Source organism: Salvia hispanica, chromosome 2 (assembly GCF_029641045.1).
Source record: "Salvia hispanica isolate PSC_SH4W2 chromosome 2, Shi_PSC_v1, whole genome shotgun sequence".
Classification (NCBI taxonomy): domain Eukaryota; kingdom Viridiplantae; phylum Streptophyta; class Magnoliopsida; order Lamiales; family Lamiaceae; genus Salvia; species Salvia hispanica.
The window spans coordinates 52,810,738-52,827,616 of NC_142693.1; the positions used below are offsets into that span (position 1 = coordinate 52,810,738).

A 16,879-nucleotide genomic window follows, 5' to 3' on the forward strand; every position below is an offset into this window, starting at 1 on the left:
AGTACGGACAGAATCGAATCTGCAGCCTAACTAACTAAAGCATCAACTGAAAATGACTTCATCTTCTTCAACGAACACAAATAAATGCAGAGATCGAGAAAAACAAACTCAGATGTAGATTGGAAACATAATTTTAACGGTAAACGAAACAACGACGGAAATCACACTACTAGACGAAGCAAACCAAGCAGAACAAAATCCCCATAATCTCATGCACAAATTTCACCTCCCCTGTTCAGATCCACACTTCGGATGCTAAATCCACTCCGGATCCAAGCATCCGAACAAAAATCCAACCGAACACAACTTCAATACCACGATTCTCGAATCTCCTAAAATATTCAGCAACAAATTCAAGAGAACATCTCAAATAAACAAACCAAAATAGCAAGCGTCATAATAATCAACACGAAATCCAACTTCATCAAGGCAAATCAAACGTAAACAGAACGGATAAACTGATTCAGCAACAAAACAACAAGCTCGACTTCCAAACGTGAAGTTCGAGACGGAACAGAGTAGTAAACAGAAATTAAGAGAACAATTGTTTCTTCGCCCTCAAGGGACGGTGGTGCACTGATACGTAATTCACGAAAACGAAAACCTCCCCCAATTCCCCATTTCCCTAGTGTGTGTGAGCTAAGAGCGTGACTGTGTGTGTAGTGTAACCGATCTGCCATTCTTGTTGCGCACTCCTTTATTTATAAGCTTCGAGGTGGGGCCCAGCGAGGTATTGATTGACTTGATTGCCCTCAGCTTTTGGCTTCCTTCCTCTAGCTTTTCCTCTTGATTCCGTTCCTGCTCCTCGCTAGATATCCTCCTCCAGCATCTCCTGGATCTAGCGCTACACACACACCTGGCTTAACAAAACTTGTTAGATCCAGCAGAAATGTGATGTTTTTCACTACATAACCAATGCATGAAATTAGCCTTATCAATATGTGAGTGGAATGATTTAGAGGAATGTGTGGTCTCTTAACCATTTATGGTAATTATGAACCAGGATTCCTATTCATAGACGGACCAAAATAGAAAACAGGACTCCTATTCATGGACGGAGGGAGTAGATTTTAATAATAAGAGTGCACTTCAAAAATTATATGTGATCTTTCACTTTTGTAAATAAATGGTATTTGATCTTTGTTTTATATCATCTTTTATACATAAAAATACATTTTGAGATCTTGATGCTGATTTTTCAACTCAAAATACCCTCTAAAATTCATATTTTCGCCATGAAGGCATTTTTAGGCATACATGAAAAAAGAACCTAAAATGATATACTCCCTTTATCTGCGAATATGAGTCTCATTTTACCATTATAATCCGTCCACGAATAGGGCCATGTTCACTTTTATTATAAATGGTAATAAAGTCCTACATTCCACTAACTTATTCCACTCATTTTTTATGTAAAACTAATATATACAAGTGAGACTCATATTCCACTAACTTTTTCATCTACTTTTTTTAACATTTCTTAAAACTCGTGTCGCCAAAAATGGACTCCTAATGACGGACGGATGGAGTATATATCTTCTCTATCTTTTTCTTCTATACTATTATTATTATTATAATAATAATAATTATTATTATTATTATCATTATTATTATCATCATCATTATTATTATTATTATTATTATTATTATTATTATTATTATGTTATAAGTTAACAATTAATATATTTTTTAATATAATTCAAATTATGAATAATTATAGTTTTAATCATATTTAATTATTATATTATTATAATACTAATAACTCGTGATTGATAAATATTTATAATATACTTAATTAAAATATGATTCATATAATATTAAATTATACTCTTTTCATCCCACAAGAATTTGTATTTTTTCTTTTTTTTAGTCCGGCTCACCAGAATATGCATTTTCTAATTTTGAAAACTCATTTCTTTCTAATGAGGTGAGACTCATTCTCTACTAACAATACTTTAGTTACTGTATCTTTCTAACCCTTTCTTAATTTATCAATTTTGTATTAAAATTTGTGTCAAACCCAAAGCGCATATTCTTTTGGGACGGAAGAAGTAATAATTATTACTCCCTTTGTCACTCCTATTGTGGGCAAGGGTTTTTAAGAAATGTAAAGCATAGTGACTTGAAAAAGTTAGTGGAATATGAGACCACTTTATTATATTAGTTTTATAATTAAATGTGAGTGAAGTGAGTTAGTAAAATGTGAGATCTAATTATCATTTATGGTAAAAATGAAGTGTGACTCTTATTGTGGGACAAACAAAAATGACAAAGTGTGACTCTTATTGTGGGACGGAGGGAGCATTATTTTATCTTAAATTAATTCTACATCTGTCCCACTATAAGAGTCACATTTTATTATTTCGGTATGTCCCATAATAAGAATCACATTTCACTTTTACCATAAATAATAAGTATGCCCCATATTCCACTAATTTATTTCATCCATATTTTATTATAAAACTTATATGAAATTCACTCTAATAATTATATTTTCATCTTCATGACTATTTTTATTTTACAATAAAAAATGAATATTCTCCACTTTTTTATAATTGAACTCCATTGGCATCCTTTGGGCCAGGCCCTCTCCAAAATAATTGTACGCCACCGTTAATTGGATCACCTTCTCTCTGGTGTACATATCAATTTATCCCAACAACTCATTTAATAGGAATTGCATTCCATTTCACAATACTAAAAAACTCGTTTGATGACAACGAGGGTATCGAGGGTATTTATTCATTGCCCGTAGTTGGGTTTATATTTATTTTGTTATTGTCATTCAATATCCATTTTCCAAAAGAAGACCTACATCATATAGATATAAGTTGTAAACCATTGGCTAAGAGGATTTAATAAAAAAGAATATTTTAGCTTTCTTCTCTACTTTCTCTCCTCCCTCAAATATATTTTTTGTTTTCCAAGTTACTATCCAAATTATAAAAGATTATACAAAAATATCTATCTTGATGGCAAACACAATACCTTTCGAAATCAGCCCAACGTTCTTGTACTATGCCAATAATATGTTTAAAAACTTACTTGTTTGATAAAATTCGAAATAGAAATTGATAGTATTTCTTAATTCATTTGAGAATATATGCCCCATTTGATGCTCTATCGGGTTAATAGAACCGGGTTCCATTGTGGAAATTAAAAAAATAAAAAATAAAAATTGTTTATCAGTGTTCATGAATTGAGCTTTACTGAGATTTATTGAGTATATAAAAATAGCTTAAATTTTCATAAGAATGGTAAAATTAGTTTGAACTCTTAACGAAACACAACACATGATTCAAACTATCATGAAACAATTTAATTAAAATGTCTCGAAATTTATAAAAGAATACTCCCTTCATCCCACTCTACTTGACACACTTTCTTTCGTAATCATTTTAGAGTTATAATTAGTTCTTCTCTACGTTATTTCCAAAACTTCCAATCTTTAGCTATTACTCTTCATCATATATAGCTCTTAATATATCAAATAGAAATTAGATATTTACTAGTATTAACTCAAACAAGTACATGCATCAAGTGTTAGAAAAAAGTAAAAGCTCCTTCACTTTTTGTCAACTGCTCAATTTAATCCCCGCCTAAATTACATTTTACTATTCATCATTTAAAAAACGTCGTTTATTATCGAACAGTACTGCACTTTTTTTCTAACGAGTTGACTATGGCTCATTAGCTAATTGGTTACTTAAATATGTCTCACCTCATTCTCCCTCCATCCATGAAAAAACACGATTTTCTATTTTAGAATGTCCACAATTTAAAATTTTATTTACTTGTTTTTTAATTATAGCTATTTATATAAAAGTGGGTAATTTTTTCACCAGTTTTCTTTCTGCTATTTTTTAAAACCCGTGTCAATTTAAAATGAGTGTTTTAATTATGGCAAAGAGAGTAAATCTTAAAAATTACCAAATGCATCATTCTTGGGTTATAAAAATGTTTCTCAAAAAATATTTAATTAACAAAATATTATATTGATAATATAAAAATGATTCTGGATACTTCTAATCCAATCAATACTCCCTCTGCCCAATTAAAATGACAAATTTTTCTTTTTGGATTGTCCTATTAAAACTTAAGTGTTTTACAAAATAGAAATAACACCATCTATATATTTTTTTTCTTTCTTACTTTATTATCTCTTGATTAACTTACAAAACCACATTATATAAAATCTCGTACCATAAACAAAATATTTCATATTTATTGAGATGGAAGGAATATTAGGTATTTTTTGGAATTGCTAAACAACGAGACAGTTTCAAATAACTATAGAGATAAGACAACAAGTCGCCTTTAATATAGTATCCAGCAAAAGATTTTGATTATGAGTTATATCAAGCAAAACAGATAAAATCAACAATTCGCATTTAATGTGAACATTTTGATTATTAATTACTAATATACCATACAAATATAGGTGGGTTGTGATTAAACCGAGAGCTATATAAATTTGATGATTCACTATTATCGGTTGATATTATGCAATATTCTCTCGGTTCTATAAAAATATAATATATTTTATTTTTGTCTGTTTCGTAAAATAATCTATATCCAATATTTATTTATAGCAATGTATTTCTCCTTCTTTATTTTATCATTTATGCATCTTATTATTTACTATACAATTTCAATTATTTTTTCTCTTCTCTCTTACTTTCTAATTACGTATTTAAACTTCTGTCAACCCTAAATAGTCTATTTCTATGAGACGGAAGAAGTATATTGATTGCTTAATTTTCAATATCACAAAATATTAGTAATATTAAGTCAATAACGGATATGTTTTGTGATACAAACTAATACTATTAATAAATGAACGAATTGGTATGGTCTCAATTTTCATTTGAGTGTTGATATTAGGAAATTAGTACCCTCTTATGCTAATGCTATTTAGTTTGTTAGACAAAATAATCATGAAATGTTTTCTATGATTGAGTTGTGAGATTATTTAATTGGAGGTGGACTATGTCTAATTATTACTCTTACATTATTATCCATCTAGGATTGAGTTGTGAGATTCAATCTCATGAACCAAACACAATATACATTTAATTCTAAGATACTCCTCCATCCATTATTTATAGTCACCTTTTGACTCGGCACAAATTTTAAGAAATTGTTTAACATTGTGAAGGAAAAATAAGAAAATGAGTTAGTAGAATGTGAACCCCACTTTTATATATTGACTTTATTTTATAATAGAATGTGAGTGTAATAAATTAGGTGAATGGTGAGGTCCATTAATTATAACGGAAAAAGTAAATGAGACATTAAATCACGGACATACCGAATGGTAAAATATGACATTATTTCACGGACAAAGGGAGTATAATCTTGCAAACCGAACATACCCTATAAATATAAATGTAGTATACATGTATATACCATCATTCTTGATTGATCAATCCTGAAAATGGCTTCATCCTACAAATCCAGTGCAGCTAAACACTGCAAACTCCTCATAATTTCAGGCCTAGCCATATACTTAATATTCACAATCTCCCTCCCAAATCACCTAATCAATCCCAATTTCCTTTTCACCATTCACACAAAATCCCCTCAACCAACTCCTCCCACAAATCTCAGCCACCTCGCCTTCGGAATCTTAGCTTCCGAAGGCGGCTGGCACTTCCGCAGAAGCTACATCGAGTCGTGGTGGAGGCCGAACCAGACACGAGGGCACGTGTACCTAGACGTGCCCCCCACGGGAGACCTCGTCCCGTGGCCGGCCCGGTCCCCACCCTTTAAAGTTTCGGGCAACCTCACCGAGCTGTCGAAAGAGGCGAAGGCCGCGGCCCCAATGGTGCTGAGGATCGTCCACGGGATAAAGGAGGTGGTGAGAGACGTGGGCGGAGACGATGGGAGTGTGAGGTGGGTGGTGATCGGAGACGATGATTCGATATTTTTTGTGGAGAATTTGGTGGAAGTGGTTGCGAGATATGATCATACTAAGCACTACTACTTGGGTGCGGCGTCGGAGTTTTACATGTCGAATGTTTGGTTCTCGTTTAATCAAGGGTTTGGTGGGGCTGGGATTGTGTTGAGCTTTCCTCTTGCAAAGGCGTTGGCTGATGATATGGACAATTGTATTCGAAGACATGCGCCGTTTTTTATTACCGCTGACATCATAATTAACGCGTGTATTGGTGATCTTGGAGTTGATCTCTCTCCCGAATACGGACTTCATCAGGTAATCCGTTTTTATCAAAATGCTCCCTCCGTCCCTCATTAATTGTTCACTTTGGTTCCGATACGATTTTAAAAAATATAAAGAAAAGTGAATTAAAAAGTTAGTGGAATATGGGTCTCACTTTAATTTATTGATTTTATAATAAAATGTGAGTAAAATAAGTTAGTAATGTGGGACTACTTACCATTTATGGTAAAAATGAAAATGGACAATTAATGAGGGACAAACGAAAATGACAAAAGTGGACAATTAATGGGTGCCGGAGGGAATACTAAAAGCTTGTGATATATCTAAATGTTTGGAATATGACGTACTCTGATAGAAAGTCATAGGATTCCATACTAAAACTAATCGGTGGTATTCTTTAAGTGAATCTTGTAGGGTGGACTTTTTTTGAATGGGTGGGTTTAGGTCTCTATCGAACTAATTCAAATTTAAAGCCCAAATATACTGTCGAGTCAGAAATATTTTAGTTTCAGTCTAGCTGCAGTTAAATTTGGTTCACATAGTACTGGTTTGTCGATTAAATTTGTCTCACACTAGATGACCCGCTCTTAGGGGTGGCAAATCGTGCGTGTCGGGTCATTATCGTGTCGACACGATAACGACACGAACACGATAACAACAAACACGAACACGACCCGTTAAGAAAACCTCAAACACGAACACGAACACGACCCGCTACCCTCAGAACGAACACGACACGAACCCATTAACGACACGAACCGTTTCGGGTCAACACGACACGAACCCTTTAGTGACACGAAAATAAGTATTGAAAAATGAAATAATAAGAATAATAATATTAAAATATTATGTGTTAATAAGAATAATAATATTAAAATATTATGTGTTAACGGATAACACGAACACGCATTGTTAGCGGATAACACGAACCCGACACGAACACGACACGAACACGACACAAAATTTTCGTGTCCTTAATGGGTCGACCCGATAAGGACACGAACATGATAAGCTCTGACCCAAACCCATTAATTTCATGCCGGTTCGTGTCGTGTTATCGTGTCGTGTCAAAAATTGCCAGCCCTACCCGCTCTAATATTATGATACTTCCTCCGTTCCATAGTAGTGGAGACATTTCTTTTCGTCACGAAGATTAAGAAAAAATTGTGTTAAGTGTGTAAATAAAGAAAGAATAAAGTAGGAAAAGAAAAAGGTAGAGAGATGAAGAGAGAATAAAGTAAGTGATAAGAAATGTGCTAACTTTTACTAAAAAATGAAATGACTCTACTACTATAATGACAAACTAACTCCACTACTATCGAACGGGGGAGTAACAATTTATAGGATTTCATCTTAAACTAATTGGTGATATGATGAGCGACTAGGACTTATATAGTACTCCATTTGTCTGTCATATATAGTCTAATTTTGATTTGACATAGATTTTAAGGAAATTGTTTTGCTTTATGAAAAAAAATGAAAAAAGTAAATTAGTGGAATATGAGCTACAAATTTAAGGGATCAAATTTACTAAATTTAAGAAATTGTTTGGCTTTATGAGAAAAAATAAAAAAAATGGCCTTCTATTGGACGGAGGGGGTATTGATTTAAAAAAAATGTGAATATAATGATTTAGGTGAATTGTTTGGTCCTCTTACTAAAATAGAAAAAAAGTAAATGAGACACAGAATGAGACATTTTACGGATGAAGGGAGTAATTTCAATTATCGCTTTACATCGATGTAGATCGAAAATAGAAAATCTAATTACAGTAATTCTTTTATCTGGAAAAACATATTTAGTGATAAATTATGAATGACTATTTAATTGATGATACTAACATTTTATTATTCAGATCGATCTGCGTGGTGATATCTCGGGATTCTTGTCTTCCCACTCCAATTCGCCACTAATGTCGCTGCACCATCTTGACACGGTGGAGCCACTATTCCCCAATATGGACCGAGTGGAGGCGCTCCACCACCTCATGAAGGCGTCCGCGGCAGACGAGTCGCGGACACTTCAGCAGACGGTGTGCCACGAGAGGCAAAAGCAGTGGACAATCTCCATCGCGTGGGGATACTCGTCCCACGTGTACGAGCGGGTGATGCCGAGAAGCCACCTTCGCAGCCCCATCGAGACGTTCACGGCTTGGATCGATAGCGATCGCCCCCCGCCTTTCTACATGTTCAACACCCGCTTGCCCACCGGCGATCCCTGCGAAGCTCCCCATGTTTTCTTTCTCAAGGATGTCGTTGTCAATCACTCCGCACCCGGGATTATCACCACTTATGAGCGTGCAGCCCCGCGCCCTATGAACCCGTGCCTCTGGTGCGACCCTCACTGTCCCGATGTCCTAACTCATATTCGCGTCTTTTCCCCCGCCACCAAACGCATTGGGGTACGTATTTTAACGAGACTCATATTACATTAACAATGTTCATATGTCAAAATCAAATGAGACATTTATCGATCGACATGAAAATATTAATTAGAGAGCTCGGTAAGTAATTAGGATGTGTTATTAACTTTTACATTTGATTTTTTTATAGTTGATGATAGAATGTTAACAATAAAAATACATACATTTGAAAAGGTATAGAAGTTAATGCATAATTGGTAAAGTAAGAGAGAGAAAGAGAAGGATAGTTAAACAATATTACTGGATAGTGAGATCTACATTATTAGTGTTTAATGAGTTGTAATAGTGGACCATAGTGGCATGAGTTATAAAAAATTGATATATATATATATATATGGGCATGTTAGGGTGCCACCACCCCTTAAAATAACACCATACCACCATTTCTAGCCAATCATTTATTCCACGTGGACGAATAATAAGCTGCCACGTGGCAAAAAAAATCTGAAAAAAGATGGGCAGCAATGTGCTGGTCTTTATACAGCAATTTTTCTTGAACAGCAATATCCGACACACTATACAGCAATCTATAGATTGTTGTGTAGTGTTTGTAATATTGTTGTGTAGCGTTTATAATATTGTTGTATAAGCGGTGTCACGGTGTCATATTAAGGGGAGTTTTCATTTTAACACAAACCTATATATATATATATATATAGGGTCGCGTTAAAATAAAACCAACCTTCTAATCCAGAACCCAGAACTATCTCAATATTATGTATCAAAATTATCAACACAAAGACAAAACTTTCTCAATAGATTTGTGTTGATAAAATTATATCTTTGTGTTGAGATTTAAATATACATGTTATGTTGATAAAGTTATATCTATATGTTGAGAAATTTCCAACATAATGTTGAAGTTCTGGGTTTTGGATGAATAATAAGTTGCCACGTGGCCAAAAAAAATCTGGAAAAAGACGATCAGCAATTTGCTGGTCTTTATCCAGCAATATTTCTTGTCCAGCAATATTCGACACACTATACAACAATCTATGTGTAGTGTTTGTAATATTGTTGTGTAGCGTTTATAATATTGCTGTATAAGCGGTGTCACGGTGTCATTTTAAGAGCGGTGTCACGGTGATAGAATGCAAACTAATATATTGTACAAACTCAAAACTCCTCAACACAGCTTCAATACAGTTTCAATAAAATATCAACACATTGTAAAATTTCAAGATTTTAATGCCAACACAGTATCAATACAATATCAACACAACATCAATCATTGACTACTGTTAAAATTCTGTTGACATTTTCCTATTGATGTATTTTTGTTATCTGTTGACATTTTTCAATGGTCCAGATCATAGTTTTGAGTTTGTACAGTATTTAGAGTTTTCATTTGATCACGTTCCTATATATATATATAGGGGTGCACACTAGGGTGCCACCATGAATAGGATAACACCATACCACCAATATAGTCCGTTAGATCTCGTCTATGGACGCCTAGGATTAAGTTTCGTGAAAAAACACGGGTTTGCAGTCTACTGTATTAGATATTGCAGTCGTGGTAAACTGCAATATTGTTGTGGTAAGACTACAATATTCAATGAACAGCACTGCAATCTGGTAACGTAAAATTAGAAATTTCCTATTTTACCCCTCCGTGTTTTTACACGTGGCAGCATGACAAGCACACGATTTTCAGATCCAATGGCCTAAAATGGTGGTATGGTGTTACAATAAAGAGTGTTGTCATTTTAACACACCCCTATATATATATATATAGGAACGTGATCAAAACAAGTATGTGCTTAAATCAAGAAATGCAGCCCAAATCTTGACCCTAGGATTAGATGATCTAATGGTCAATAATTAACCAAAAATACGGAAGGTCATAGTTAAGCAGTTTTAGGTCATATTATAAAATTCGGGTTTATGTCATGTTAAGATCATTTTAGGTCATGCTTTGTTAGCATGACCTAAAAATAAACTAACTATGACCTAAAAATACCCTACGTATGACTGTGTTCTGCGTTTCTGTATTTAAATCTAGTTTTCATAGATCAAAACCATATATATGGTAAATCGATGGGAACAACTATCCATATTTTCATTGGACAGTTGGATTAGAAGGTCACATATTTTTATGAGACGGAAGGAGTATAGTTTATTAATTCATACTACTACTACTTAAGATGGCACGAAGATAAGGATCGATGTGTACATAGTATAACTATTTTTTATGATTTTCTTTGAATTAAATATTGGATGTATTTAATTATTTTTTATTTTTCAGAAGGATCGATGTGAATGCTGTGATGTTATCGCCGGTAACGGAACTACAGCTGATGTTATATTTAGGGAATGCGGGAGTAGCGAAATCATAGCTTAATATGCCAATTTTTATATTGAGAAAGATATGCCACTTTTTTCTTTTCTTTCTTCGTTTGGAATTTAATTAAGAGGTGGAAAATTAGAATTTGCATACATAAATCTCAGCTTTATCAAATAGGAGACGAAATATCACTTAGCTACAAGACTAGTGGTATATTTTCGTGAAGTTATTAATAAGGTGTAATAGCTTGAGAGGAAAAAGGAAACAATATCATTTACTTTCTATACTAAATAGCTTAACGAATTTATGTTGTTTTCAAATTGCAACTGAAAAGTTGGTGAGAAATTGACTTAAAACTAAAAATAGTGACATGGATTTTTTGTTGTCATTTTTTATACTATTTCCACATTCTAAATGATGGAATTTGGATGATGATAAACATGTCTTTCCAAATATATTAAGATCAGAGTCATATTTTAGATATTTTCGGAATCTGAGTAAATTAAATTGAAAATTGTCACATTTGAGTTAACAGAATTATCCTAAACAAATTCTCAATCAATTTTTCGTTATTCCAAGTGTAAGAGTTATATAACCAAGAATTCACTATTTACCAAGACATGTTCAAAAAATGATAAGTCTCTCTTAACAATACACTTGAACAGAGAAGCAATCCAAATATAAGAAAAGGATACACCCTAACTACACTTAGATCTTTACCGATCTAAGCCAAAGCAATTCAAGAGTATCACATGTACACTCAATAGATGGATTATAAGATAACAATACAATAATATCTAATTGTACAGAATAGAAATCACAAATGCATGCAAGTATGTGAACGTAGCAGTGGCTCAGCTCACACCGGCACCGACCACACGCGAACCCTCCTTTAACTGAAAATCACAAGATAAGCCAGTGGAACCAACACCTGAAGTGCCCATCTCAAAAACCCTAGGTTTCATCGATTACTGCACAACAACCACGACTTCAACACACACAGATAGAGGTGCCAAGTGGGCTGGGCCGGCCCAGCCCGGCCCGGGCCCGGCGAGGCCCAGCGACTTTTCAGCCCAGCCCGGCCCAGGCCCATGTTTGTGCCGGGCCAGGTCGGGCCTGGGTTTTGGTATAAATAATGGGCCCAGCCCGAGCCCGGGCCCAGTTGGTAAGTGGGCCGGGCTGGGCTGGGCCGGTCTTGGGCCAAGTTTAAAATTTTTATTGTGCTAGATAAATATTAATTTTTCTATATTGGAATAGTATATAGTGTATAATGATTTATAAATATATATTTCCACAAAATAAGGAATCAAGATTTTGCTACAATTTAATATATTCCCACAAAATTTGTGTATTAATGTTATAGATTACACACATAAATGTTACATTATCCCACAAAATTAGAATCATGACACACTATAATTATGGAATTATTTTTAATTGAGATATATGAAGTAAAACTAATACTATCTATAATTATGCAAATCAATTAACCATTGAATTATGCAAATCAAATGTATTTATGGAAATCAAACTTGTTATAAGTTTTAGTTTAGGTTGAGTAATTAATTAATTGATTATTTTTTGCATAATATCATTAATAAAAAATTTATGAAAACATAAAAATATAAAATAATCATGCATCTAACAATATATTAATAGAAATGAATATGCATGAAATAATATCCAATCTTCATTGTTTATACACATATAGTCATATGCATAGAAACTAATACTACTACCGTAAGGCATACACATTAATGCATATTACAATTTGCATATAAATAGTAAAATAGATAAGTAGTCATCACTATTCACTATAATTAGGGACTATATATGATAGAGATAAATTATTAACAACTAATCTCCATAATTATGCATATCAAAATAATTATACCACAATCAATTTTAGGATCCTCTATTTTTGAAAAAAAATAGTCAATACTACTCTATAAATATGAAAATCAAATTTATTAGTATAAGTTTTGATTTAAGTTGAGTAATAATTGATTAATTGAATATTTATGCATAATGTTATTAATAAATAGTAGATATGGACATGTTATTAGTATATTATTATGTTATCCACAATTAAAACAATTGAAAGAACAAAAAATATAGGAGTAGTAGTATAAAACCAAGCAAATAATTAGATTCTGCCGGGCCTGGGTTGGGCCTGGGCCTGGGCTCGGGCCGGGCCTGGGCTCGGGCCGGTCCTGGGTTTGTAAAAAGGCCCAATTGGAGCACAATTCATCTACTCGGCCCAGCCCAAGCCCGCTTCATTTCATTGGTGGGCCGGGCCTGGGCCGGCCCATACCGGGCCTGGGCCGGGCTGGCTTGGGTCGGCCCGGCCCATTTGACATCTCTACACACAGACGCACGAAACCTCTCCAAGTCTCACTGGTCATCAAGAACACAACACCCGAAGTGCTCGTCTCAGAAACCTTAGGTTTCATCGATTACTACACAACCACCACCACTTCAGCACACACAGACGCACAAAACCGCTCCAAGTCTGATTAGGGGTGGCAAATCGTGCGTGTTGGGTCGTTATTGGGTTCAACCTGTTAACGATACGACCCAATAAGGACAAACACGAACACGACCCGTTAAGAAAACCACAAACCCGAACACGAACACGACCCGTTACCCTTAAACCCGGACACGAGACAAACCTATTAACGACACGAACCACTATGGGTCAACACGACACGAGAACAACACGTACATGACACGACACTATAACAACACGATCTAATAAGACGGTAGAACCTGATAACAACTGCTATTGGTTAACAAAATTTACAAAACCGTGAATCTGATCATTAAGAGTCTAATTAAAAACTTAAAATCTGATTACACAATGTGATCTGATGAACATTAACATCAATAGATTCATAGTGTAGAAATTTAACAAAAAAAATATAATTTTTAAAACACTAAAAATTAATAATATTATTTCTTAATAGGTAACCCGAACACGTCGTGTCCTTAACATGTCGACCCGATACGGACTTGAACCCAATAAGCTTTGACCCAAACCCATTAATTTCGTGCGGATTCATGTCGGGTTATCGTGTTGTGCCAAAAATTGACAACCCTAGTCTTGATCACTCAAGAACACAACAGGACTCTCGAATCTCATCAAAAAAACGTCAAGATCTCCTCTGACTTTCCAGATTGAACGTAAAAGATTCAATCTAGGGTGACTTTGCAAGGGAACCTAAGAGGTTACCTTTGCTAGAGATATCGACGTTCATGTTCACAAAGGAAGAGATAGGACGCTCGGAGAAGAAGACCGAAGACGAAGAACAAAGAGAGCGAAAAAGGAAGAGATAGGACGCTCGGAGAAGAAGACCGAAGACGAAGAACAAAGAGAGCGAAAGAGAGAAATTCTAGAGAGAATGCATAGAGGAAGCCCTAATCACACACAAGAAGAAGTCTAGAACTGAATGAATGGCTCAAAGTAAATAGAGAGAGACTAAATGGCTCTCACAAGAAACACATCTTGAATCCAACGGCCAGAAGTGGCGATCCTGGTGGGAGCACCGACATGGCAACCATCGGAATACTCCAGTTAGTTGAGAATGGGCCAACTAGATAAATTGGGCCTTTTACATATATATTAGACCAATGACAAAAAAATAGCTGAGGCCAATTATAGATAAGGGCCAGTATTCCACACCAAGTATAGCAAATTATATTTCAAAATAAAGAACAAAGTTAGTGTAATCAGTACGGATATGGTTATCTGGTTTTATATTTTGTAATACATGGGAGAGGAAATGATACAACAAAGCAATTAGTGGGATTGTAAATCATTATAGTTACTGATATACTCCATTCGTCCCACTCAAGATGACCACATTCTTGAGTGGCACGGGATTTTAGGGTGTTTTGTTAGGTAGAATAAAGTAGAAAGAAAAAAGGTAGTTAAATATTTTAGAGAGAACATCTTTTTTGGTCCACAAACTTTGCCAAAGTATCATTTTAGGTCCGTGAACTTTGAAAATATCATTTGAGGTCCATCAACTATTGGTTAATATCATTGAAGTACTTTTTTACTATTTCCAAGTTTTTCTGGACGAAAATACACTCAATAGTCAATACCTTAAAGGGTATATCTTTTTAATAAACTTATCATATACTCATATTATTTATAAATATCTTTACAATATATTTTTGATGAATTTTCTAGATATAATTTGACCTTCAATATTATCACTTAATTTTGTGACATGCAAGCAAAATTGCTTATTCAATTTTTTATATTAAAGAATTATAAAATTGAATAAAGAATTTTTTTTTAATAATAAAAAATTGAATAAGAATCTTTTCTTCATGTCACAAAATTAAGTGATAATATTGAAGGTCAAATTATATTTAGAAAATTCATCAATAATATATAATAAAGATATTTATAAAAAATATGAGTATATGATAAGTTTATTAAAAATATCCTCAATAGTCAATACCTTAAAAGGTATATATTTTTAATAAACTTATTATATACTCGTATTTTTTTATAAATATCTTTACAATATATTTTTTACGAATTTTTTAAATATAATTTGACCTTCAATATTATCACTTAATTTTGTGACATGCAAGTAAAATTGCTTCTTCAATTTTTTATATTAAAGAATATTAAAATTGAATAAAGAATTTTTCTTTAATAATAAAAAATTGAATAAGAATCTTTTCTTGCATATCACAAAATTAAGTGATAATATTGAAGGTCAAATTATATTTAGAAAATTCATCAAAAATATATAGTAGAGATTTTTATAAAGAATATGAGTATATGATAAGTTTATTAAAATATATACCCTTAAGATATTGAGGGTATTTTCGTCCAAAAAAATTTGAAAATAGTAAAAAAGTACTTCAAATGATATTAACCCATAGTTGATGGACCTCAAATGGTATTTTCAAAGTTCACGGACCTAAAATGATATTTTGACAAAATTCGTGGACCATAAAAAATGTTCCCTCAATATTTTAATGAGAAGAGAGGAGGGAGGAGATAATTTCCAAAATTGTAAAATGGCCATCATGATTGGAATAAACAAAAAAGGAAATGTGGTCATCTTGAATGGGACGGAGGGAGTACTAGTTTTTATTTACATATTTATTTTGATTATTAGACCAAAGGTCGACAAAAGCAGTGACTATTTTACTTATTGATTTGTAGGTACTTTGAAGGGTGGAAGGGTGAGACAGCCGGTCCAAAGATTCAATGATGCTCCTTGGGACAGAGGTCTATTTACATATTTTCATTATACTGAATGAGACGGATGGAACATAATTTACCATGGTATAAGAACGGTGTCAATCTATGGGATCGATTAATATCTCGACACAAACCATGACACTGTAACAAATGAGAAACTCGGAAATATCCATTTGAGAATAACTCAAAACTAACCACTCAAATATAACCATAAGCAGCCAAATTAGTCGCTCAACAATGGATGGGATGGATGAATGAAAGCCATAAAAAGAGGAAATTGAGACCTGGATACACACCACCCCAGCTGTGTCTCTATTCACATTTCTAAGACCTATACTCCTACAGAACAAGTGATTCTGACATTTGATCCATTTGTCGAAGCATATTAACAACTTGAACTATTTATCATTTCAATCGATAGATTTGTTGAGCCTTGCTTTGTCAATGGAATATCATTAAATGGCTTCCAATTACTAGTCTCAGTTATAAACTAATACAAGTATACTTGCTCAAATAAACTAACAACAGTGCTTCCAAAACTAAACTAAGAAAAGTGAAAGTCCAATGCAGCACAAAAGATACATTTGGCTCTATTTTTGGTTTACATTCTCAATGCGATAAATCCAGAATCCAAATATATACTCTGGCACTGGATCATTTCCAAGAATTAATCAGTTCATCAACATGCTGATATGCATCTTGCACCAATTATTTTATCTTAGTTTTTTCTGATATTACCAAAGACTGGGAATTCGAATA

The 16,879-nt window shown here is 33.7% G+C and overlaps 1 protein-coding gene across 1 annotated transcript; it reads left to right on the plus strand.

Annotated features, from left to right (window-relative positions):
* Positions 1 to 5,424: 5,424 nt before the first annotated feature.
* LOC125186285 (uncharacterized) lies at positions 5,425 to 11,140 on the plus strand. The gene is made up of 3 exons (XM_048082669.2): positions 5,425 to 6,214; positions 8,037 to 8,582; positions 10,852 to 11,140. The coding sequence occupies exons 1-3, from the start codon at positions 5,438 to 5,440 to the stop codon at positions 10,945 to 10,947; spliced, it is 1,419 nt and encodes a 472-aa protein (XP_047938626.2). The 5' UTR covers positions 5,425 to 5,437; the 3' UTR covers positions 10,948 to 11,140.
* Positions 11,141 to 16,879: the final 5,739 nt, after the last annotated feature.

What these genes read in the sequence shown, in the direction of transcription:
- LOC125186285 (XM_048082669.2), top strand. Translation starts at nt 5,438, where the DNA reads ATGGCTTCATCCTACAAATCCAGTGCAGCTAAACACTGCAAACTCCTC. An exon ending in CCGAATACGGACTTCATCAG is followed by an intron (nt 6,215 to 8,036) that starts GTAATCCGTTTT and finishes TTTATTATTCAG; the next exon opens with ATCGATCTGCGTGGTGATAT. An exon ending in CCGCCACCAAACGCATTGGG is followed by an intron (nt 8,583 to 10,851) that starts GTACGTATTTTA and finishes TTTATTTTTCAG; the next exon opens with AAGGATCGATGTGAATGCTG.